We start from the raw sequence: 25,978 nt of genomic DNA on the forward strand, positions 1-25,978 counted from the left end.
TCAGCAAAAAATTCAGGCTTAAACTGAAGAGAGTAGGAAAAACCACGGGGCTAGTCAGGTATAATCTAAACCAAATCCCTTAGGAATGCACAGTGGAAGTAAAGAACAGATTTAAGGAACTCGATTTGGTGGACAGAGTGCCTGAAGAACTTTGGACAGAGGCTCGTAACATTGTACAGGAAGCAGCAACAAAAACCATCCCAAAGAAAAGGAAATGCAAGAAAAAAGTGCCTTCCCAACAAGGCCTTACAAATAGCAGAGAAGAGAAGGGAAACAAAATGCAAAGGAGATAGAGAAAGTTACAGAAAATTGAATGCAGACTTCCAAAGAATAGCAAGGAGAGACAAGAGGGCCTTCTTAAATGAAGAGTACAGAGAAATAGAGGAAAATAATAGAAAGGGAAAAACCAGAGATCTTTTCAAGAAAATTGGAGAACCTTTTGTGCTAAGATGGACATGATAAAGGACAAAAATGGTAGGGACCTCATAGAAGCAGAAGACATCAAGAAGAGGTGGCAAGAATACACAGAGGAATTATACCAGAAAGAATTGGATATCCCGGACAACCCAGACAATGTAGTTGCTGACTTTGAGCAAGACATCCTGGAGAGTAAAGTCAAGTGGGCCTTAGAAAGCATGGCTAACAACAAGGCCAGTAGAGGTGATGGCATTCCATTGAACTATTTAAAATCTTAAAAGATGCTGTTAAGGTGCTACACTCAATATGCCAACAAGTTTGGAAAACTCAGCAATGGCCAGAGGATTGGAAAAGATCGGTCTACATCCCAATCCCAAAGAAGGGCAGTGTCAAAGAATGCTCCAACTACCGTACAGTTGCACTCATTTCACACGCTAGCAAGGTTATGCTCAAAATCCTAAAAGGTAGGTTTCAGCAGTATGTGGACCGAGAATTCCTAGAAGTACAAACTGGATTTCACAGGGGCAGAGGAACTAGAGAACAAATTGCTAACATGCGCTAGATTGTGGAAAAAGCCAGAGAGTTCCAGAAAAATATCTACTTCTGCTTTATTGACTACGCAAAAGCCTTTGACTATATGGACCACAGTAAACTATGGCAAGTCCTTAAAGAAATGGGAGTGCCTGAACACCTTATCTATTTCCTGAGAAATCTATATGTGGGACAGGAAGCAACAGTTAGAACTAGATTTGGAACAAATGATCGGTTCAAAATTGGGAAAGGAGTACGACAACGCTGAATATTGTCTCCCTGCTTATTTAACTTTTATGCAGAATACATCATGCGAAAGGCCGGACTGGAGGAATCCCAAACTGGAATTAAGATTGCTGGAAGAAATATCAACAACCTCAGATATGCAGATGATACCACTGTGATGGAAGAAAGAGGAGGAATTAAAGAACCTCTTAACGAGGGTGAAAGAGAGCGCAAAAAAATGGTCTGAAGCTCAACATAAAAAAAACTAAGATCATGGCCACTGGTCCCATCACCTCCTGGCAAATAGAAGGGGAAGATATGGAGGCAGTGACAGATTTTACCTTCCTGGGCTCCCTGATCACTGCAGATGGTGACAGGAGCCACAAAATTAAAAGACGCCTACTTCTTGGGAGGAAAGCGATGACAAACCTAGACAACATCTTAAAAAGCAGAGACATCGCTTTGTCGACAAAGGCCCGCATAGTCATATGGTTTTTCCAGTAGCTATGTATGGAAGTGAGAGCTGGACCATAAAGAAGGCTAACTGCCAAAGAATTGGTGCTTTTGAATTGTGGTGCTAGAGGAGACTCTTGAGAGTCCCCCGGACTGCAAGGAGATCAAACCTGTTGGCGTCACGAACTTAGCAGGCTTATGGGCTTTGTGGTGACCACCAGATAATTAGGATAGCAAAGAGTCTCTTAGAAATAGAGGTTAAAGAAGTCAGCCACACACACAGGGATGTCTGTCAGCAGTGCTCCTGGTGGGCTGCTAGTAGAAGAGGCAGAGTAACACCAAATGGGTTCCGAATGAATTCTGCCCTGCCCTCAGGTGGACTGTGCTTTTATTAACCTTACAAGCTCACAGATAGTGGACAGTATACAGATAGGTTACAGAGTTCAGATAGGACAATGGTTACATCATGCCATTATAATTGGCCTAAGGAAAGGCTCTTAAGCAAGCTCTCTAGCACCTATGAGAAAGAAGAATGGTGGGCAGTCATGCCCCTCAGAAGCAGCTGTGACATCATCCAGGAGGGTTTGCCCTCTACTACAGATTAAGCCAACACTTTAGCAACCTTGGGAATGGCACCCCCACACAAACCTATCTGTTCTGAAGGAAATCAACCATGAGTGCTCACTGGAAGGATAGATCCTGAAGCTAAGGTTCCAATACTTTGGCATTCTCATGAGAAGAAAAGACTCCCTGGAAAACACCCTCATGTTGGGAAAATGTGAAGGCAAGAGGAGAAGGAGACGACAGGACAAGATTGTTGGTGTCATTGAAGTTGCCAACATGAATTTGATCCAACTCTGGGGAGGCAGTGGAAGACAGGAGGGCCTGGCATGCTGTGGTCCATGGGGTCACGAAGAGTTGGACATAACTCAACAACTAAAAAACAACAACAATGGATAGAAAGCAACTTTTTTTTGCAATATAACTCCCAAAATCCCTGAACAGTGTGGCCACGTTTTCCATGTGCTGTACTGTACTGTACATGCAGATATGCAGATATCTAACTGAGCAGGCAAGATACTGTACCAAGATTTTCAGTATTGCCACTAATATGAGCTCTACTATTCCAGAGTGCTTTAATTGATACAGAGCTTTGATGAGCTGTACTAAAATAGCTAGTAGTCTTAGTTTTTAAAATCTGATTACAGTATTTTAAAGCAGAATGTATGCACGTCTGAAGCATATCTTAAATTTTCATTTGTAATCTTCTTGTACACTTCTTTCTAAGTCATCTGTTTTCATTTCCTCTGACATTTTCAGCACTGATCAACTGCAGCCCAACTCAAAATATGTGAAATCAGATGACTTCACTGTTCTAACAGATCAAAGCAGCTTCTTCTAATTCATTTGCTTTTGGTTTAGTGCAAGCAGCAATGGGGAAAATATTAGAATGTTAGTTCCATTTGACACATAATTTTTCCCTTGCAATTAGTTTTTTTTTCAAACAAAAAGTTTTAATATATAACTACTGATATTTCTCCTAGTGTTTTTACAACTTAGATGCACTGTTTTAAAGACAACAGTACTTGATAATTTGGCTGCCTGTATTTTGAGATCATTTCAATGTAATTCAAATCTTGTTTTGGTGCTCTCATAATCTCATTTTGCACAAATGATATTTGCAGCTAACTTTAATTTCACTGGGCAATCACAAGTAGGTGGTAAAATCTAAATACACAGAGAGCAAGAAGGCAGCAGAAAGACTGCACATGTTCAGAGCATGTTCAGTATGAAGCAACATTATTTCTCAGTCAAAGGTAATACTGATCCTAAATTCAGATAACTTTGAAAACATAAGGTTACATGCTTTCTCACTGGCTGTACAAAAATGAAAAGGATTTGTGAAAATCAGTTACAGACAAATAGATACTCATGAAGAACTCACAGGAAGTGAGACAATGGATAAAAGGTAGAAGGATTTTCGCTTTCCTCCCCTGTCTGTAAATTCCTCACTTGATGGGCAAAAAGGCCATAGGACACTCCCAAGAGCATCTTACTATCTCTCATGATGCAGTGCTAAGCATCTCCAACTAGATATGGGCACAGTGAAAATGTTCTATATTTCTTTCAATTTGGGTTCTTTCGGGGGGGGAGCTCTTTCATGTTTGTATTTTTTGTTTATCACTCCTTTAGTTTTATATGAAAGATCTTTCAGTTTCCCAATCAGGTTTTCCCATTTGTGTTTTCTGATATTACAAAACCCTTAAAACCCCTTTCCTCCAAAATAGGAAAAGCAAGGCAACAGAGAACCAATCTACTCCAAAAGTAAGCAATAGTTCATGAGAAAGAACTACTTCATATTATCCCATTCATCACCATCAATTCCTCATCAATTATCACAGCTGTGCCCAAACAACAATTTTTGTTGTTGTTAGTCGTTTAGTCATGTCCGACTCTTTGTGACCCCATGGACCAGAGCACGCCAGGCCCTCCTGTCCACAAACCACCAAAACAGCCCAGCATCCATCCCCCCAAATAACAATATAAAGGTAAAGGTTCCCCTTGACATTTTTAGTCTAGTCGTGTCCAACTCTAGGGAGCGGTGCTCATCCCGTTTTTCAAGCCATAGAGCCAGCGCTTGTCCAAAGACAGTTTCCATTGTCACATGGCCAGCGTGACTAGGGAATGCCATTTTACCTTCCCACCGAGATGGTACCTATTTATCTTAGTTCCCCCCAAAAAACAAAACAAAATAAATGCCTATAACAGAATGAATGCATAGTAAATTAATTTAATTTTAAAAATCAGTAAAGGAAAGCAAACACATAGGGGAAAAATAGCAAAAACAAAAACAAAAAACTACACACAGCCCATTCTCCCAACAATAAAGAAAAGCAAGCAAGCAAATAAATGAAAAGAATACAATCGAAGTCTTCCAAATCAAAGCTACTAGAATATAGGGATATTTCTCTCCCCTCTACCACATGCTGTCTCCTCTTCTTTGACTTCAATATGCAGCAACAGACAGGCAGTAAAAGTAATACAAGAAAAGTAAGTACCAAGTGAGGGTATATCCAAAGAAATTGAGGGAAATAAAAACAAGGAATTAAAACAAACAAAAAACTCCAAGGAAGGATGCTCCTTGAGATTATCCAAAATAATAGGGGGAATCCCCCCAAAAAATTGTGGGGAAAAAGGCAAAGTATGGAGGCACAGGAGGCAAGCTGGAAGACAGCAATCCAAGATGGGGGCCATCAGGAGCTCGGTGCACAGAAATCCCACAAGGAACAACTGAAGCCATTTTACAGATTCACAATTCCTGCTCCATGCAAACGCTGAGCTGATGACAGCCCTTAAAATGTTATTGGATGAAAAATTTCTCATGAAATTTGACAGACAAAGGGACAGCAACACGTTACATGAAGAAAAGAATGGAAAAGAAACAAAAAAAACCCTCTTTGCTTACCCTTTTCTGGAAACACAATTCATTCCTGTTTCAGCAATCACCAAAAGAATACAAATTGCATGAAAGACAGCCTCTTTCATGTTTTAGGTCTTAAATTCAGACATGAAAGCCCAATCCCTACTTCTGGCAACTTCCTGGAATATGACACACCTCAAACCACTGATGAGTTTGGTGAAGCACCCCAAGACCTCTCAGGATGTGCTTCTGGGCATTTCCTAAGTATTATTATCCAAACAAATAACTGGTTTGGTGATCCTGTTCCCTTCCCCTGCGACAGCAGAGATTTCACAAGGGCTTGTCCTTGTTTGAAGAAAATAAGCAAAATAAGTTGTATTCATCCTTGTAGATGGGTTCAAGACTACCAGCACAGGCAGTAGCAGTGCTCAGTCTCCCAAAATGAAAGCTTGAGGTACCAAGGGCGACTTTTGCATTCTGAATCTGATGGCGGTGTATGTGCCCAACCCTTATCATGAAAGTGAGTTTTCACTGTCTTGTGAAGCAGTGGCAAATGCACAGCTATGGGTACCATGGACAGAGACCATAAAAAACTGTTAAATGCCTCTCCCTCTCATTTCTTAGCTCCCATGTCCAGAGACACAAAAGAGAGATTACAAATAGGTAGATGCTGCCAATTCCCTTGTAACAAGTGCTGCATGTAGTAGACTGCAGCAAACCCAGGTTTGCTATGGTCTACTGCTCAACAGAAAGAGAGGAGAAATAAACATCCAGTAGCACCACAAGCATTATTATAATGGAGCAGAGAAACAGAAACTATGATGAACAGACTAGTCTTACATCTCTGCATCTAGGATGCTTAACTAATTTTGAGAAAGAGGACTACATTAATTCTCAGGAAAACAAACCAAAGTGATATATCCTCAAGATGTGGAAGCCTTCAAAATATACTGTACAAGGTTGCAGACTGTGCATCTTGATGCCTTTTGAACCAGAAATAGTCTACACATGAGAAATACTTACTCATTTATGCATTATCAGCATATGCATCATAAATCACTGAGATACAATCTTCACAAGATTTCAGAATATAAACGAAAATTAAAATGTTACCTTTAATAAAATATTCAAATGGATTTCAGAAAATAGTTTTTAAATTCAAATACCAATTATTTTAACAACTTACATGAGATGCAAGCCAAACATCACCTGTTCCATATTCCCCGTCCTTTTTCCATTCATGCTGGTGCATGTGTGGTAGTTTCCTGCTACCAACCTGCCCCTCTCAGGCACCTTCCTGTGACCGAAGGCTGCCTTGCAACATAGATACACAGGTCCAACAGTACAGAAGGAAGCTGCTAAATCTGATTCTTCCCTTAACATTCAATAAACTTCAATGTAATAAATACTCTTACCCAGCCACAAGGGCCAGAGATCATTGCACAAAAAAGACCAGCTAATGACACCCATCAATCACAGTGACAGATAATCTCTCCCTCTCCCCCCCATCACAACAAAAACATGCTGATCACCCTATCTCCTGAAAAAAGACAAAAGCAGTTCCCACAGCTATAAATACTATCCAACAAACACCAACAAAGCATGGACAGAGTTCCTACTCCAGTCCTCTGAAGATGCCGGCCACAGAGACTGGCGAAACGTCAGGAAGAACAACCTTCAGAACAAGGCCAGAGAGCCCAAAAAACCCACAACAACTATAAATACTCTCTTAATGTAAAGTAGTGGGTTTTTGCTGTAGTAACTAGACTAACGATATCCAAGCAAGATAATACTAGATCCAGAGAAATTAAGTCAAGCAATGCAACCAGTAAAACTGGGCTGTATTAGTAACACATGCGCTGACACAAATGGTCCACCGAACAGTACAATTTATCCAACACCTGGTAAAGTGTATAATCGCTAAACAGTATAATAGGTGTGCCCTTTAAAGGCTTCTAGAAAGACTTCTCAGGCTAACAGTACCGTAATTCTTTTCAGGCTTCTAAATTTAGCATTGTTGGTTTCACACTACTCAAATAAAGTTACTTCCACAGAACTTTAAATTAACTGACATTATTAAAAGCATATCTGGACAGAAATCTAGCTAGAAAAGTGAAAATTGAAAGACTGAAAATTAAAAGAACTGAGTAGTTTATGTTTGGCCAAAACCTAACATATACGAGATGTTATTCATTTTGTTAATACAGTCCCCTGTTAGTAAACTCACAAATACAGTATTTGAGAGGGTCATCATTTGCACTGGCTGGCTGTAAAATGTGTTCACATACTACAATCCTAGATAATAAGGTAATAGGACTCTAAGCTATAAAACTGATTCCAACTTATGGAGACACACACACACCCTGCCATGTTTTTGAGGTATAAAGAACTCAGAAATGGTCCACCAATACCTCCATTTATATATAGTAAATAACTGAATCAGGAGATAGCCCATGATACTTGAGGCTTTTTTACTGCATGGAGTTGGATGAATCACTTTTCAGCCTCAGTTGTCCATCTTTAAAAAAATATGAAACAGCTTTTTAAGTTGTTATTTGTCCACTATGGATAGCAATATTTTCCAAGTATCCACAACCAACTAAACCTGAAACACAGTGACCCATCATATATAATGCTCATGCACTTCTACCTGTCTCTCTTCAGCATTATAATGTCAGGAGCAAGATGAACTGTGAGACAAAGAAGCAATTAAGACAAAAGGAAAAGAATACTTCACTCAGCACATGAAATTCACTACTACAAAATACAGTGATAGCATCCAATTCTGACAGCTTTGAAAGAGGATTAGACAAATCCATGGGGAATACAATTAGCAATGGCTACAAGTCATAACAGTTACAAATTACCTCCAGGAGGCAGCCTCTGAACAGAGTTCGCAAAATCTATTTTTCCAAATTCTGCTTCTGAGTACTAGCTTCTTGAGGATGATACTGCTTTCAAATCCTCTTTCCGGGCTTTCTACAGACAGCTTGTTAATAATTACAGGAATACAATGCTGGACTTCACGGGTTTTCAATGGGATCAAACACAGCTTCTTTACTTTCATAACGCTTTGAACATAAGCAAGGCAATGAGTTAGAGGTCATTCCGAATGAGGAAAATGTCCCTTGTGTTCAAGCTTGGAAGTTCCTCCCAACTTCAAGCTTAGAGGAAAGGTAATTAAAGAGGCAGAACACAAAAGAGGTAAAGAGATAAAGAAAAAGAAGGAAAGAACAGATGGAAAGACCACTGAGTGGGTGATCTCTATTTCCATGGGCAGAATATTACTGATCTGTTTCTCTGTATTCTCTTGAAGGAGAAAAGATTACAAAGCATTTGTTTTATATAAATTTGTGTCACAGAACCACAGAGAAAGGATAAAAACAGATCCTAAATGCAGTGTTGCTTACCAGGCCACCGCAGAGACTGAAGACTGCCGCATATGCCTCCTGTGCATTGACATGTCCACGATAGAAGCAGTGATGCAAATCTGTGGTGGGCTGCTTCTCTGTGGCCCCCAGATGCACCTCGATGTAGTGAGGAGCAATGAAACTTGTATCAGCACTCAAATTCAGCTGGAAAACCTGTCCGTAGGCACTGAGGCGGTAATGAGTCCTGAAAGGAATTGATTCCATTACTGCTTCCATACTCCTTTTCCTCCTTTTGAAGTAGTGAGTGTGAGGAAAAGCTTCTCCAAATTCATTCACTCTCGTAGGTGTCACTATCTCATATGACGACAGGTGCTTCATCAAAGCCTCTGCAAGAAACCAGCAAAGGAACACAGATGAACATCCAACAAAGTCAAGGAAAGTAGCTTAAGCAATTTTTCCTGGAAAACCAGAACACCACACTATGCTTATCTAAAAGTACTTATAAACTCACATATTGCCTCTTTCAGCCACCACTCAGATGCGTAGACCACAGCTGTTCATGCTCATCCCCAAATAATTATAATCATATACATTCCATTAATGACACAAAATATATTTCATCCGTGAACCCAGTTACAGAAATAAGTACAGAAATAGTTCGGGACTCAGGAAGAGGCACTATCATTCCTGTCTCTCAAAATCTACTAGCTCAATAGCTCTCAAACTGAGGTGTTCAGATGTTCTTGGACTGCAACTCCCAGAAGCTCTCACCACTTGCTGTGCAGGCCAAGATTTCTGGGAGTTGCAGTCCAAGAACTTCTGGGGGCCCAGGTTTGAGAGAGGCACTGTTAAGGCAGTTTTCTGCACTCTATCTACTGGAAGGGCTGGCTGGGCTTCTGGTATAAGGTGGGTTATCTTCCATCCCTAGGATATATTTGCCTACAATTTAAAAATACAAAAAAAAAAAAAAAGCCAGAAAAATAAAGCTGTTTCGTTATTTGGCCCACACTTTTCAGACGAGGAAGCTGCTTCTAATAATAACCATGTTTGGGAGAACCGGGCTGCACTCTGGGCGGCGAGAGTGTCCAAAGGCACCCTCTCTGTCGAAGACCCGAACAGGCTCGACAAGAGCGTCCCTGGCCTGGGCGCGCTTCTCTCTTTCCCGCACGTGCAGAGCTCCCGCCCACAGCGCACGCGCGCTCCCCTCCGGCCGGGCTTCTTTGCCCGCGCCAAATGCCCGGGCTTCTTAGAAAAGCTCGCAGTCGCGGGGAAACCGCGGAGGCGACTGGAGCGGCTTTTTACGCCAGGAAAGAGGCGGCCACCCGTGCGTGTGCGCGCGCGCCCACACACACACGCACACTTCCACTCGGGGCTCTCTCTTACCGTACTTGGGGTGCAGGCGGACTTCCCGCGTCATGGAGACGAGCAGGACGAGGAAACACAGCAGCCCCGCTAGGCGCTCGGGAACCCACATGGTCCCGGCGCTTCCTTCGGGAGGGTAACGCGCGCCCCTTTCACCGCCGCCGCCGTACTGTCCCTTCTCAGCGCCAACGCGGCTCCGGCTGTCGGCGGCGGCTCAGCGGCGAGAGCCGCCCGTCAGCTGGGCCGCCTCGGGAGTGTGGGGCTCGTTCATGTTCCTGCGGCGCCCACCCTCGTTCGCCCCTGCCTGCGCTCGCGGCGGCGTCCGCCTCCAGCTCCTCCGCCTCCTTCCTCGCCTCCTCCTCCTCCTCCTCCCCGCTCCCCCCTTGACTTGTTCGCCCAAAGTGCCGGCTCGGCGCCCCGGTCTGCGCGCTGCCCTTCCCCGCCGCTCCTCTTGCCGGCCCGAGAAGGAAAAGGTGCCAGCTTCGCGGACTCGGCGGCCACCGCGGGGACCCCCCGACATCAAAGCATCTGCCCGCCCCCTTGGGGCAGGGACTTCACCCCTGATTGGAGGAGCCTTGGACGCGACGGGCTCGCTCGCTCGCTCGCTCATCGCACACGCACTCGGCACTCCTTGGAAGGGGAAGGCGAGGGAAAAAAAGAAGGGGTCGCAAGAGGCCGGCGACTTTTTCTTCCCAAAGGCAAACGTAGTGGAAACGGACCCGTTCTCAGATCCCTTTTCATGCCGAGTTAAAGAGGTTTGGAGAGGAAAATAATAAGAGTGTTGATGATAATCCTAGAACTGCAGAGCCGAAAGGGATCCACCGAAGGTCGAGTCCAGCCCTTGTCAAGGAGGCACAGTGGGGAATCGAACTCCCAACATCTGGCGATGCCTAAGCCACTGAGCTATCCAGCATATGAAAAGTTAAATTAAATCCCAGTCCTTAAATTAAATTAAATCCCGTTTCCCTATCTGGGAAGGCAGGTACTAAAACTCCCCAAGGAAGGGACTTTCTGTGCACCGCAGACTCCCTGGAATTTCTGAGCAGAAGTGTGCCAGGATGTCTCCGTGGGTTTTAAACTCTCAAGGTGCTGCGGCCTTAGTTCAAGCGCATCAGATGCTCTCTGGCTGCATGGCTTACTGACTCACAACCAGCAGTTGTCCTCCCAAGTGTCTCTAAGGCAAGATGTTAATAGGGACGGTATAGTTCTCCCCCCCCCAAACAGAGGGAAGGACACAGGGTTGTTACCTGATTGGTTTATTTTAAAGGCTTCTCTAATTTTTAATGCCTGGCACTGTTAATCTGCATAATACCATTCAGCTATCACTTATCTTTGAATGACATGAGGTACCTTGCACTAAGGCTAGTTATTTCTTCAGTAAATTCTCAGAACTGTGATGATACCATGAGTTTCAGGGCTGGAAGCTAGGTTTTTCTCTAACTGACAATTAGCACTTCTAAATTATCGTGTTAGGTCATACTAACAGTAATAAATAATAAAAACAACAAAAAGAAGCACTTGTTAGTATTTTAGAATTTTAACAGTACAGTATTTTACACATACTGTACTTCTCTCTGGATCTGTTCACACATGCATGGTCCTCTAACAGTGGGATTGGACCAGGCCGTATGTGAATGAACGAGCCATTACAGACAAGGCACTGCAGACAAAACGTTTGTTTCATTCTGTGTCAGCTGAGATATGCCACTTTTCAATTGAATTAACTTAAATAATTTGTTGCTTTCAAAGAAGTAGCCCATATTAGTCTGCGTAAGCATATTAGACACAGACACAGAAAATAAAATTAAAACAAAAAAACCCAAGAGACAAAAATGTTGGGAGATTTAAAATGATACATTGTCTTGTAGCTATACATAGTTATTGAATGCAGCTCATGATTTATTTTCTATCTATTCCATCTTTCACAAATTTATATTCCCCAAAGTATTATCAAAAAGAGAAATAAAATGAACAAGGGGGATTCATCAGGGTTATTCTGCTGACTGAACAGCAGAATTGAGAGTGAAGAACTCCTCTACCTCCAAGTTATGATCTGTAAACTTCCTCTAAAGATATGGAAAACTCAGAGCACATGTCCAGTGCTTGGAAGTTTGAAATGCAGGAGAAAAAAAATGAAGAAGGTCTAATTGTGCCAGCAATCATATCTTTGTGTGATGGGGGATTTAAGTCAATGAAATGTATTAAAATCTAGAGAACACCAGAGACAAAATTTTAGTAGGGATTTCCACTTGTTGTAAGTGTAATTACATAAATCACAACAGTGAATTGCTGCTAATTAGTAACTCACATTCCATGTCACGTGACAAATATGAATGGCAACACATTAATTAGCAGCAATTCACTGCCACAATTGGTACAATTAGAGCTATGCCAGGGTGAGTATCTAATAGGATTCTGGCCTACAAAAGTGGGATATTATTCAGTCATTCATTTGTGAAATTTCTACATCACTTTTCACCACAAAAGCAGCTTCAAAGTATGTTATGTAAAAATCAGTTAAAGATGCATAGTATAGAGAGGGAAACAAAGTCGATATACAAAAGTAAAATGTAATCTGATAGCAATAAAATACTAGAAATGTTCATCTCCAGTACACAAAATGGGTACTCCAAATATTCTTCTTCATATACACACACAAACACATGGAGTCTAGTCTGCTTTGAGTAGCTTTTGAAATAGAAAAGTGTCTTACCAGTTTGCCGAAACTATTGGACTAGGTCAGCGATGGCGAACCAATGGCATGTGTGCCACTGCTGGCACGCAAGGCATAAGTCGCTGGGTTGCTACTCCCCCCCCCCTTTCTCCCTGCAGCCAAACCTGAGCAGGCACCTGCAACTGCAGTCCTGGTGCCCAGACAGCCGGCTGGTCAGGCTCTGGAGCAGCTGTCGCTGGTGGCAGATCCGGAGTGGGGCCTTGAGGCACCTCTGGGCCCGGGATTCCCCCTTCCGCCACCACTTCTGGTTCCGCCTCACCCCCTGGTTCCCCCCCCCCCCCCCAGTTTGGGCATGCGAGCCAAAAAAGGTTTGCCACCACTGGACTAGGTAGTCTTAATGGAAGGATTTTTAAAATGTTGTGCTGGTGGCTTAGATGCTCTGTTTCACATATTGCTACTGTACTTTTGATGACAGATTTGTGAGCACTATTCTTCACATAGTGGAGAAAATATAGAGCAGAACTAGAGGAAATAATTCAAATATGCTGCCATCTTGCTATGGAGTGAGAGACCATGAGGCCTTCTCAATGAGCCTACTCTTTTCTCTCTCCTCCATGTAAAAAAAGAAAAAAGCTTTTGACTGCCACCATAAAATAAATGCATATGTATTTTTGCTCCTTATTCTCTCATTCACTGTAGGAATGAGATATCCACTGGGCATTTATGATTCTAGTAGGAAGTAAGAGAAAAACATTAATGGCTTTGTATACTGAAGTGGATTACCACTGGATTATGTGATAAAATTAACATGTATCTCTCAAGTTACATGTCCTGAAAATATAAATCCCGGTAATGAAATGCTTTCTGCTTCATGAAATATATACAAGCATGATCACTGCTGAAAAAAATGATTGAAACAACAGTTAAATTAATCCATCTACATATGTTGTTTGGTTGAAATATATGGAATGATGTATGTGTGCTAATCTCTTCAAAAGGCTATAAATGAAAAGGCAATAATCTGTGCTTATTCATACTTCCCCCTTTCCTTTCATTGCAGCAGAATTTTAGACCTTTTCAGTAGTGATGTATACTGAATTGAATGTCTTCAAGATTATTGCTTAAAATTCCCCTGCATCTTACAAAGACGCCATTGTATCCTGCTGCTCAGTCTCTTAGCCTACAACTCAGTCCCCTCAATAGCACTGGGAAATGGTTATCTGAAAGAAAAATCATAAAAATTAACAACTTCAGGTATATACAGTATATTTTCTTTACATCCACCATACCATTTTATTAGAACAAACAGTCCTTGGGATAAAAATAGTTGTAACTCTCTGGCTATACCTTGATTGTCCTCCTTGCATACCTCCTTATTTCTGGTTTTGTGCTAATATTTCTTCACTTATACAGTCTTTTGCTATAAAGAGAAATAAACATAAGAAAGAAATCTCAAATAGTAACACACTTCCAGCTAAGGTCTACATTATAAGCTGGATCCTTTCCCTTCCTGGCTCATAAAAGCATCAGGATGGATGAACACCTCCTTAGAACAAGGCACGGCTCCAGCCTGCCTAAAAAAAGTCTGGGATGAGAACTTTGTTGAAAAGAAGTACTGCTTGAACTGTATGAGAGTAAACAAACTGAATCTTAATCCAGACAAGACTCAGAAACTTCAGTGGGTCAAAGAGGCTGTTAAAAGCAGAATGGAAATTCCAGTACCTGCTGGCCCTAAGCACAATTTAAAGTGGTTGTTTGTGACCTAAGCAACTTGGGATCAGGTTATCAGAAAATCTCCCTATACAGTGGTGCCCCCCTTAATGATTATGTTGTTAAACAACGAATCTGCTTGACGACGAGGTTTTTGCAATCGCAAAATGATGTTTTAATGGGAAAAATTCGCTTTACGATGATCGGTTCCCTGCTTCAGGAACTGATTTTTCGCTTTATGACAATCAGAAAAAAGCTGATCATCGGGTTTGAAAATGGCCACCCGCTGTGCAAAATAGCTCCCCACTGTTTTCAGGACTTAATTTTCGCTGTACAGGCACCGAAAAATGGCTGCCGTATGGAGGATCTTGGCTGGACAATTAGGTATTTAGCCCATTGGAATGCATTAACCGGTTTTTAATGCGTTTCAGTGGGTTTTTTCCCCGCTTGATGACGATTTCGCTCTACAGCGATTTCGCTGGAACAGATTAACGTCGTCAAGCAAGGCACCACTGTACGAGGTTTCCCCATTTTTTAGGTCATTGTGCGAGGCCCTTTTCTTGGTCTCACTACCCTCATGGGCCCAATAAGTTCAGGACACAAGGGGTGGCTTATTCAGTGACCTGCTCCCAGGTTGTGGAACTTCCTTTTATAGAAGACTAATCCGGCCTCCTCCCTGCCGTCCTTCCACTTACTGATCGTACATACACATCACCTTCAAATGGGGATACTTCAAAGCTATGCTACCAAATTATGCTATAAAATTTCAAGAAATATTCAGTACTGTAATTTTTAGAAGCCTTCATTTTTCTTTCCTTAGAATATGACACTGATCATACAAGCCAGACTTGTGTTATTAAGCCATTTAAAGTATGCATTTGTTGGGTTCAGGCAATGAGCAGGCTGATGGGCTTTGTGGTGATCACCAGATACAGTAATACGATAGCAAAGAGTCTCTTAGCAATAGATTAAAGAAGTCAGTCACACGCACAGATGGATGTCTGCCAGCAGTACTCCTGGTGTGCGACTCATCAAGGAAGCAGAATGAGAAGTCTTCTTCTTCTTCTGACTTCCTGCCCCTCAGGAGACTGCTCTTTTATTAACCTTACAAGGTCACAGGTAGAGACAGCATTACAGATCGTAGACAGGGTTCAGATAGGACAATGGTTACATCATGTTATTAGGGTTGATCTGGGGAAAGGTAATTAATCAAGCCCTCTGATTGGCCTAAGGAAAGGCCTCTATGGCAAAATCTCTATGACAATGAGAAAGAGGAAGAATGGTGGCAGCTCCTCCCCTCAGAAGCAGCCACAGGATGCTAGGAGAGTTTTCTCTACAACACCCATGTGACTTAGCAACCTTGGGGATGGCACCCCCACATGCATTCAGGGTTTTTATAGAGCCATAGATGGCTATCTTCATTCTTTTCTGTTGTAGTTTCTGCAGCTCGCATGCTGCCTTTAGTAGCTGTGGCTGGGAAGGATCTTTCTAGACTGGAGTGACTGTCAGTCACTAACAGCCCTAACCAATTATTCCCTCCGATTATTCCCTCCTGCCTTTGAATTCAGGGGGTGCCCTGCCTCTTTTGCTCTATTTCCCCCCTCTCAGTTAGTCTGTCGAGGCCTATTGCTGCAGGCAACCATTTGCTATCTGATGTGTTTAATTGTAAATAAAGAAACCATTTAATCTTTCTAATTCAAATGTTCTGGAGTGAGATACTGAAACTCTAAGTGCCTTAATAAAAAAAGGGGGGATGCACTACTCTGGAGAATTTGGAAAGTTATTCTGCTCTGTGAATCTACACTTTGGTTGTGCAACCATAGGAATTTAACCTAAATTCAAAACTCTGAAACATTTCCCAGGTTTGCAGATGTCTCAAAAAATAATGAGTTTAATTTAAAAACAACCACCACCATATAAAAATATGGTCTCAGCAGCATGCACCTTCTGAACATATTAGGATTCGAAGAACTATCTCCCTCTCGTTTCTTTCTCTCTCTTTAAAGCAAAGATACTTCAGGAATTCAGAGTTGAGAAGTAATGGGGAAGGGGGGGGGGAGAGTTTTCATCTGCCAAGGATTCCCATTTTCTTCTGTGACAGTCAATATTGTGCAGCTATTGAGCATGCGCCATCCTTAGTGTGTTTTTGGAAGAGTGTGTGTAGCTGCTGCAAGCCAAGCCCTTGTTTCTTAACTGTCCTATTTTGTCTCCATTTATATCTGCACTCATCATCTGCATTTGCTTCTAAAGAGAAGGTGTAATGGAGACGGGAGGCAGAATCAAAGCTCAACATCACACACACTTAAATAGTGGACAAGCTGATGTCACTGTATGCAACCTTGTTTTAAATATACTTGGCTATCCTGCTTTCAGTGTAACACATGCAATGCCATGCAATCATTATGTAAGTGAATACCAGGCTATGTTTTAGCGGATCACAAGCCGGCCAATGAATGGTTGCTATATTCATACATGCCAAACTAGAAACAGCTACCAGAGGATGGCACTTCACCCTCTTTTAGAACTCCTTCAGCACTGTACAGTTGCTATATCTGCCAATGGGAGTTTTGAAGTACGCAGAGGAAGAAACTGAAATGTAGGTCACTATAAACTCTGTGGGGCAGAGACGTGTAGAAAGCACAGAAGTTGCATAAGCATTGATGTTTACTCCATCCAAACTGGTATGGTGAAAAAAAGTTACAGTTTATTCCATTACTACAGAGGCAGAAACCTTGGACTATAATTTCTGTCATGAAGTACGAGTCTTTCTCTCTTCTTTTTTTGTACAGTTGTCATGAGCATATTGCAGCTGTTACTTTGGTAACTGAAATAGCTCTTACAAAGAAGGGAACAGAGGATCAAATAATCCTAGTATAACTCCTGCTCACAACAGCAGTATTCCTACAGAGTCTAACCTATATAGTAATTTTCCCCCAAAGTTCTCCCATTCTGTTTATAAGGAACAGCCATGTTTTCTATATGGGTAATGGTTTCTATTTTTACTTTAAACAGTCTATAGATTACTAATGTTTTATGAGGAAATAAAATGTGAAAACTGCATTAAGGAAGAAAAAATTATGTATGGTAAGGAAACAGACATTCCATTTTAAGAATGAAAGTTCACTAGTGGAACAAATTGCCTGTTGATTCTGTTAAACAAAATTTCTTAAAGACATGGTACGGTATGTTTAGTATACAAGATGGTTTGAAAACAACTAGAGAATCTTTGCCAGTTCTATTGCTATTCCATGCACACAATTTTAATTGTAATAAAACATGTCAGTTTAAAGTGATGAACTTGGTGCTGATGTCCCCTGCATAAAATATAATTTTCTAAAACTGAATTACAGTATTATATTTTGCGAAGAAATGAAATCTTCACATCATGTAATGCACCCACTTTACAGCCTTAAGAATGCTAAGAATAGAACCAACAATGTGCAGCTATTACTCTCTGTCTGAGTACATGTCTTACCTTCCTGTGTTCTTGTATTGATATTTTAGATGTTTCTGCAATTTCTCCTGTCTGTGTTGCAGGCTGTACTGTTTCTTATATCCAAGGACTGGGCAACAAGCATCTGTGAGCCATGTGAATACCAACACTCCAGGTGTTCTTTGTTTATGTTGGAAGCAATCCAGTGGTGCTTCTGGAATGAAAGGATCCATCAATGGAGTGTGCTGTCATAGTCCAGGAGATGTCCAACTGTTTTCACATCCTCATATTCTTCAGGGAGGTTCCTTCCTTGTTCCTCCTCCTTGCTCATCATCAGTACCACATCATCCAGACTTGTTCTCTCAGTCCTTCCCAAGCTGGATTTGCAATGAATGAATGAGATGCATGCAGACAGTAAATGAGATGGTAGAGATTGGCTCAGAAGTGTTTGAGTACTTTTTCACCCAAAGATACAAATGCACACATACATTTTTGTTATATTTAAAAGATTTCTATCTGATTGTCCAGCAAAGTTTTAAATGTGACTAACAATAACATTTTCAAACCCAATGGTCAACTTAAGTTCTAAAATACAGTAATGAAAAAAAAATCAGAATTAATAAAACAGTGTTAATGTGGCAATAACAAAAGACATGGTGCAAAACATTTGGGGAGTAAACGTGGCCTTACTTTGCAAGTCTGATTGCTCAGGCATGCAGATGTGAAGAAACCCTTTTGCTGGAAGGAGAATATGCTAATAGCAGAAAGTGCACAACATTGACAATTGTATGTCTCAAGAATTAGGTTGCAGTCATTAAAGTTTACACCAATAAAATTTATTAGTCACTTGTGTTGATTTATATACCCACACGTACCTGTTGATTTATCAAAGATATTACAACTCTAATTTAATAAATAATAATAATTACAGGTTGTGAAGTCAATTCTGGCTTATGGCACCCTTTGCAGGGTTTTCTACATAGAGAATACACAGAAATGGTTTACCATTCCATCCTTCTGGGAGTGACCTTGGGCTATGCGGCTTGTCCAGGGCCACACAGGCTGACTCTTTCCCCAGGCGGCACAATGGGGAACTGAATCTCAACCACTAGCTCCACAGCCAGGTACCTAAACCACTGAGCTATCCAACTAGCAGGGTCTAGTGTAGTTGGGATGAAAACCTTAATTTAGCCCACGATTTCTGTGTGACATTTGAGTATAGCAAAATGACATTGTGGAAGCACCTTCTGCATGTTACCAGTTCTTTACAAAGTACACAAAAGTATAAAATTAGGCTCCTTAACATCAAACCAAATATTGTGATTTAAAAGATGGCAGTTTTTAGGACAGAACTCACTACACATCTGAAATTTTCAGCTGGAAAACATAGCAAGCATTGTTGCCTGTATGGAACAATCTGGCTTTGTAACGTTCAGCGGTGGGTAGCAGGGATTTTCCAACCACAGTAAAAAGATACTATCAGAAATATGGTAATGCATGTTGTGCCTTTCATCTCAAAATATATTGCATGAGAGCAAAATCAAATCGGTTTCATGTTAATATAAACGAAGTATCTTCAAAGCACATTGGATTCATGTCTTTACAGAGGCACACTAAAGTGAAAGTGGTTAGACCAGCTAACACCAGATGTGTCAGTGAGAAAACAGAACAAAAGGATAAAGGAGACAGAAACAATTATATGGATTGGAGCCCTGACTAAATCAAGCATACCTATGCAGAGGTCTGTACATCCTCCATCGAAACTTTTCCTCTTTGTCCTCAGAGTGTTTGTTTTAGCAAAATCACATTGACTTCTATGTGTCAAAAAATAACACCTGTACTGTATATACTTTAATCTCTGTCTATAGAATCCCAAACTGCCACATTACATGTGGACACAAATCTGTTTCCATATATAACATTTGTACAGACTTGAATTCCAGTTCAAATGAAGTTGCATATTCAAAGTTGAGTGCAATGCTCATGTTCCATGCCAGGAATTGAGGAAAGAATGGGGTTTTGAATACCTATACCATACTGTTTGTTTGTTTGTTTGTTTGTTTGTTTACCTGCCAAAAACTTTTCATCAGCACCTGTAGTCATTTATGAATTCACATCATTTAAGGGAGTGCTCTATATTGTTTGGCTTTATAATAAAGCTCCGGAGCTCTCAGTCATCATATGAGAACCTGCACAGTAGCTGCAATTTTTTTAACCAATTTGCCACACCAGATGACAGCTATGCCAGTTACAAAAAACCTTGAGTATGTGCTGTTACCAGTTATACTCAACACTTAAATACAACACACTTTTTTGTTCACATTTCTGCCCTGCTTTTCCATTCCTAGGTAGTGATCAAGGTCGGGTGCATTGTAAATAATCATAAAACATTGTATGATTATTGTAAAACATTAAGAATAACAAAAAAAAGAGACAGTTCATGAATTGTATCATTAAAGGCAAATCAAAGTCAACTACACAGTTAAAATCAGTTAAGTCTAAATACATTTTAAATTATCACAATAAATTAAAAAGCATCATAGGTCAATTGAAAAACACGTGTCTTTACACACCCTACCTCAAAGCAATGAGAGTGGAAAGAGTTTATCTCTGAGGGGGGTGAATTCCACAGGTTGGGATAAAAATTGCTATTACTCTAGTAATACAAGTATTACTCTCTGAGAAAGTGTGTAGAGAAAATTTTTTAAAAGGGCAATGCATGGCTCTTTTCCAGCAAGTCTCATGCCAGGAAAGCCATCCATCAGGACGACCCAAGTTGAGCATCTTATGTTACAGTTTAACCTGTTGACCTGCTACCCTGCCAAATAAGGTGAATGGATAGCAAGCCAGAGGTGAAGAAAGAGCAAGGAAGCTTTCGTAGTTCATGTCAGCAGCAGTAGTCCAAGCATGCTCTCTGCTTGGGAGGGTTGGAAGAAGAGAGAGTTAAGAGAGCTTTGCAAAATATTTGCAAAAAACTTGAATTCCAAGGAACGTGAAAGAGGCCCAACAGTGTTACTTTTTAAAGGGATGTCTTTAGTTACACTTCAAATGTTGGATAAATCTACCTGAGAAAACACAAAAGGAATGAATATCGCTACCTGGCCCCCTAAAATCAAAGGATGGGAATACAATCCCAGATTTGGTCCATGATGCTCCCACATCTTTCCTGCTGATCCCTTCAGTGGGATCCTTCCAACTCAAGATAAATCACAAATTTGTGATTTATAATCTGAGAGTTGATTCGCTGCACATTGTGCCAGAGGGAGTGTACTCTTGCCTCACCTTGGATTCTTCCCATTATTTTTATGTTGCTTGATTGAAGGATAAATCCTGCCCTTTTAATGGATTTCCAAGGTAGGAAACCAAGTACAGTATACCGTGAAATATTGAAAACTCAGGAAAATGCTACAAAGTCTTTCCATTCAATTGTTGGTAAGAAAAAGAATGTGTTTCCTTTCCTATAGAATGGATGTAGGCGCAACTGAAGCTGCACGCAGAAGGTGGAGACCAGGAAAATCTATGGCAAATGCTCTGTGTTGGTTACTATGGGAATATTTGTGGGGAAGAAGTTTTCTTCAATATCTGATTTCTTAAATTTTGTAGCTGCTACAGGAAATCAAAGGAGATGTTCGTAAGTAGAAGTAAGCTGTAGCACCAACAGCAAGAGGTAGTGCAGAATGATCCAGGCTGGAGACAAACCATAGTTTTAATGGAACTCAGAAGTGGTTAGTGGAGTAGACAGCGACCCGTACTTGGACTGACCAGTATGTCAACTTCTTGTGTTCTTCTTCAGTGCTGCTTTTGTTTCAGCTTAAATAGATTCTTAGCATTTTGAGTATAGGAACATGCATCATTTGTTTACCAGATCAAATACCATATCATTATCAAATATGAAATGAGCACAGTAATTGGTTGTGCTTCGAAATTCCTTTCAAGCTAGAAAGTTATCTGGTGTCTTCAATCTCTCCTGCCTCAATCAGTGACTTACCAGAATAAAGGTAAAGATTCCCCTTGACAATTTTTGTCCAGTCGTGTTCGACTCTAGGGGGCGGTGCTCATCACCGTTTCCAAGCCATAGAGCCAGCGTTTGTCCGAAGACAATCTTCCGTGGTCACATGGCCAGTGCGACTTAGACACGGAATGCTGTTACCTTCCCACTGAGGTGGTCCCTATTTATCTAATTGCATTTGCATGCTTTCGAACCGCTAGGTTGGCGGGAGCTGGGACAAGCAACAGGCGCTCACTCCATCGCGTGGATTCGATCTTACGACTGCTTGGTCTTCTGACCCTGCAGCACAGGCTTCTGCGGTTTAGCCCACAGCAATATATTATTGGAACGAGAATTCGTCTGGTCATTGGCCAAAGGATCAAATAGTAGTAGCATAATCGCCATTGCAAAAATCATTTCTGAAGCATCCTCCACTGACATTTACTGCTCCAGGTAGTTAATAAAACTAGTAAATCTAGAATTAAATGTTGGCTTCCTTGAAAATAGTGGCACTAGAATTTTTGCTACTGATGTTTGCATTACAACATGAAACTTGCAGTAATGAAATTCAAGTGAAATGATGCAAAGTCAAAGGTTTAGAAGATGGGATAGTTTGAAACAATGCCTTGAACATCCACATGTTTACTCAAACGTAAGTTCCACTGTGTTCAGTGGGACATATTCTGTGGCAAGCTTTCATAGTACTACAGCTTTAAAAAAAATCTTAAGTGTCTCCCCTGAATGTGAAGTATAGGGAATTCTTTAATATTTATATTTGTTGATTTTTTAAAAATCATAGTACTTTTACTTTATTTTACTTTTATTAGACTTATACCCCGCCCCCCTAGACAAAGTCTACTCAGGGTGGCTTACATAGATAAAAGATAACAATAGACATAAATAATAAAATCCTACAAATTATTTCTATATACATTACCAAGATGGGGAAAATTAAAGAAACAGAAAAAGAGTTAATTGACTGGAGGGAAGGCCTGCCTAAAGGGCCAGGTTTTAAAATGGCTTTTAAAACGCCCAGCAACGTAGCCAGATGGATTTCCGTAGGGATGCTATTCCATAGCCAAGGGGCCACTGCCGAGAAGGCCCGGTTTCTTGTTCTTTCCTTCCGGGCCTCTCTTGGCATTAGGCCCTTCAGCCATCCCTGCTGGCTTTGTCGAGTGATTTGGGTAGACCTGGGTGGGAGAAGGCGATCTGCCAGATATTGAGGTCCTAAACCGTTTAGGGCTTTATACGTCATCATTAGCACTTTGAAACGAATGGGCAACCAGTGCAAAGCAGCCAGGGTGAGGGAGATATGCTGATATTTTCTCGCACCACTCAGAAGCCTGGCTGCTGCATTTTGCACCATTTGAAGTTTCTGCATCAATCTCAAAGGCAGCCCCATGTAGAGTGCATTACAATGGTCTAGTCTCGAGATTACAAGCGCGTGGACAAGAGTAGTGAGGCCCCCAATCAAGATATGGTTGCAGCTGGGTAATCCGCCATAGATGAAAATAGGTGGAATGGGCCACGGACACCACCTGGGTTTCCATGGTAAGCGCCGGGTCCAGATGTATCCCCAAGCTGTGAACCTCGCTTCTTTGCGGTGAGGGTAATCCCCCCAAAAGAAAGGGAGTCACCCAGACCACCGATGGAGGGACCACCCACCCTCAAACCTCCGTCTTGTCCGGGTTCAGCCTCAACCCATTCATCTGCATCCATTTCAGTAGAGTTTCCAGGCAGCCCTGAAGCGACAAAACAGCATCCACTGAAGTCGGTGAGAAGGAGATGTAGAGCTGTGTGTCATCAGCATACTGATGGCACAATGGCCCACACCCCCTGATGACCCCTCCCAGCAGCCTCATATAGATATTAAACAGCATTGGAGAGATGATCGACCCCTGCGGAACCCCACAATTGAGACTCCATGAGGCCGAAACATTCTCGCCAAGCTGTACTCTCTGGGGACGGTCCTCCAAGAAGGACCAGAGCCAGGCAAGCACCAGGCCACCGATTCCCAGCTCAGAGAGCCTCCCCAGGAGGATACAGTGGTCGATGGTATCAAAGGCCGCAGAGATGTCGAGGAGGACCAACAAGGACGTATTGCCCCCCTCAGCCTCCCTCAACAGGTCATCCAACAGTGCAACCATAGCCGTTTCCGTACCATAGCGCGGCCTGAAACCCGACTGAAATGGATCCAGGGCATTGGTTTCGTCCAGAAGCGTCTGAAGCTGGTCTGCCACCACCCTCTCCACTACTTTGCTAAGGAAGGAAACATTGGCAACGGGCCTATAATTTCCAATGTCATCCGCTGCCAAATTTGGTTTCTTCCTAATGGGGCTAATGAGTGTCTCCTTGAGGGCAAGGGGAACCTTGCCCTCCTGGAGAGACTCATTGATTATTGCCATGGCCCATTCTGTTGTTACAGCCCTGGCTGCTTTGATTAGCCAGGCTGGGCAAGGGTCAAGGGAGGAGGTGGTGGCCCGACAGCGGTCAAGTGCTTTGTCCACCAAATCTGGCATCACAGGCTGAAAAAAGTCGAGAATTACCAGGCAAGACAGAGTGCTGGACATCTCTGCTCGATCCACTGTATTTAAAAAAGGAGAGAGGTCGCGGCAGATGGTCTCCACTTTTGATTTTAAAAATGCTGCAAATTGGACAGGTGAGATATTAGTGGGAGGCCGATCACCCAGACCAATTCCGGATAGATAACGAACTATACGGAAAAGTTCTGCCTGCTGGTTGGAAGCTTCGCTTATCTGGTCAGCGAAGTGAGATCGTTTGGCAGCCCTTACCTTAGCCAGGTAACGGTTAGTTGCGATCCTGACAGCTATCTTATTATAACCCATCGGTTCCTCCCTCCAGATGCACTCTAGACATCTCCTAATTCACTTCATTGCTCGTAGGTCCCAATTGTACCAGGACCCTGGCCGAGCTCTGCTCCTGAGAGGGCGTTTAGGAGCGATCAAGTCTACGGCCCTAGTGGCAGTGGCGAACCAACTGTCCACCAGAGCTTCGACAGGAGTGCCAGACAGAGCAGCTGGAATCCCTCTTATTGTATTCTGGAATCTCAATGGATCCAGTAACCTTCGAGGGTGGACCATTACAATAGGCTCATGCTCCCTGTGGGGGGGGGAAGTGCCATTGTGAGGTTACATTTTGTTAGGTGGTGATCCAACCATGACAAGGAGACTGACACAAGGTCAGTCACCATCGGACCACACTCGCTGCACTGAGTGGAGAAACCCAGGTCTAGCATATGACCACCCATGTGTGTGGGACCATTAACATGTTGGGACATGTTCAAGGAAGCCATGGTTTCCAAGAACTCAAGAGCTGGACCGGATACCTCTGCCTCCGCATGGATATTGAAGTCACCCAAGACCAGAAGCTTCAGGGACTCCAACAGTGCCGTGGAGACGAAGTCCGCCAGCTCCGGTAGGGAGGCGGCTGGGTCGCAGAGAGCGCGGTAACCCAGCAAGATCCCAATACCATCCCTGGCCCCAATCCCCACGTGTAGGGCCTCCAAGCCCAGCTTCACCACTGAAGAGCGCCTTGTAACCTCTAAGGTACACAATGGCTACTCCCCCTGTTGAGAAATTAATAAAGGAGGTTGCCAGACACCGAGATACGTTGTTGTAAATATATACTTTACTAAGCCTCTTAGGAAAAGGTACACGGGGATCCCTAAGAAATAAACATAACATCTGAAAAATTATAATACATACCATATACAATTGAGCAACATATGCAACAGCATTCCATGTAACGCCAAAAGATAGGCAAACTCAAAGGTTATGCCTTGCATGTAGTTTAGCACCGTCAGAGGGAGGGTGTGTGGGTTGAGGGTGAAACAAAGCTACATTTATAAAGGTGATTGACTATAGGGAACACATGAGGTTCGTTCCAAACTTGTTCATTAAAGAGAAAGGACATGTTACAGGTTGCATATTACAACACCCCCGCCCCTCCAGTCTACCCTGGTGCTGGACTGCATAACCTGGAGGACAGGCAAGGGTCAGAGGAACACCTCCTTCCCCACCCATCCAAGTCTCGGTTATGCATGCCAAGTCTGCGTCCTCCTCCAGAATAAGATCCTGAATAAGCTGGGACTTATTGGACACAGACCTGTCGTTCAACAGCATCAGCTTTAGAGTGGAGGGTCAACTGATCTGTCTTCCTCGAGGCTGACAATTGGTCACAGTGCCAGAACAGTGAACAGCCTTCAAACATCTGTTCACTGTTCTTCTAAAATGAGTAGGCACTGTGCCAATGCCATATCTCCCTCTACCCGTAATCACACTGATGTTAGACCCCCCCCCCCGCTGGGGGGACAGGCCTTCCACTCCATATCAAGAAAGAAGAAAAGACAAGATACACTGAATTAATACAGTGA

General features: G+C 42.3%; 1 protein-coding gene and 1 long non-coding RNA gene across 4 annotated transcripts in view; one reads left to right on the top strand and one right to left on the bottom strand.

Annotated features, from left to right (window-relative positions):
- ADAMTS20 (ADAM metallopeptidase with thrombospondin type 1 motif 20) overlaps positions 1-10,024 on the bottom strand; it is an 81,337-nt gene extending 71,313 nt beyond the window's left edge. Inside the window, exons 1-2 of one of the 3 annotated variants that reach the window (XM_020799464.3) lie at positions 9,802-10,024; positions 8,458-8,804 (exon numbers count right to left, since the gene is read on the bottom strand). In XM_020799464.3, the coding sequence (XP_020655123.3) occupies positions 8,458-8,804; positions 9,802-9,892 (438 nt within the window). In that variant the 5' untranslated portion in view covers positions 9,893-10,024. The remainder of the gene's footprint in view (positions 1-8,457; positions 8,805-9,801) is intronic. The other 2 variants (XM_073000455.2, XM_073000456.2) reach the window with 2 other exon arrangements.
- A 3,505-nt stretch (positions 10,025-13,529) lies between these two features.
- LOC140707379 (uncharacterized) lies at positions 13,530-18,432 on the top strand. Its single transcript, XR_012087402.2, has 2 exons — positions 13,530-13,708; positions 17,702-18,432. It is a non-coding gene; the product is annotated as an uncharacterized LOC140707379 (long non-coding RNA).
- The last annotated feature ends 7,546 nt before the right edge of the window (positions 18,433-25,978 follow it).

Source organism: Pogona vitticeps, chromosome 5 (assembly GCF_051106095.1).
Source record: "Pogona vitticeps strain Pit_001003342236 chromosome 5, PviZW2.1, whole genome shotgun sequence".
NCBI classification, from domain to species: domain Eukaryota; kingdom Metazoa; phylum Chordata; class Lepidosauria; order Squamata; family Agamidae; genus Pogona; species Pogona vitticeps.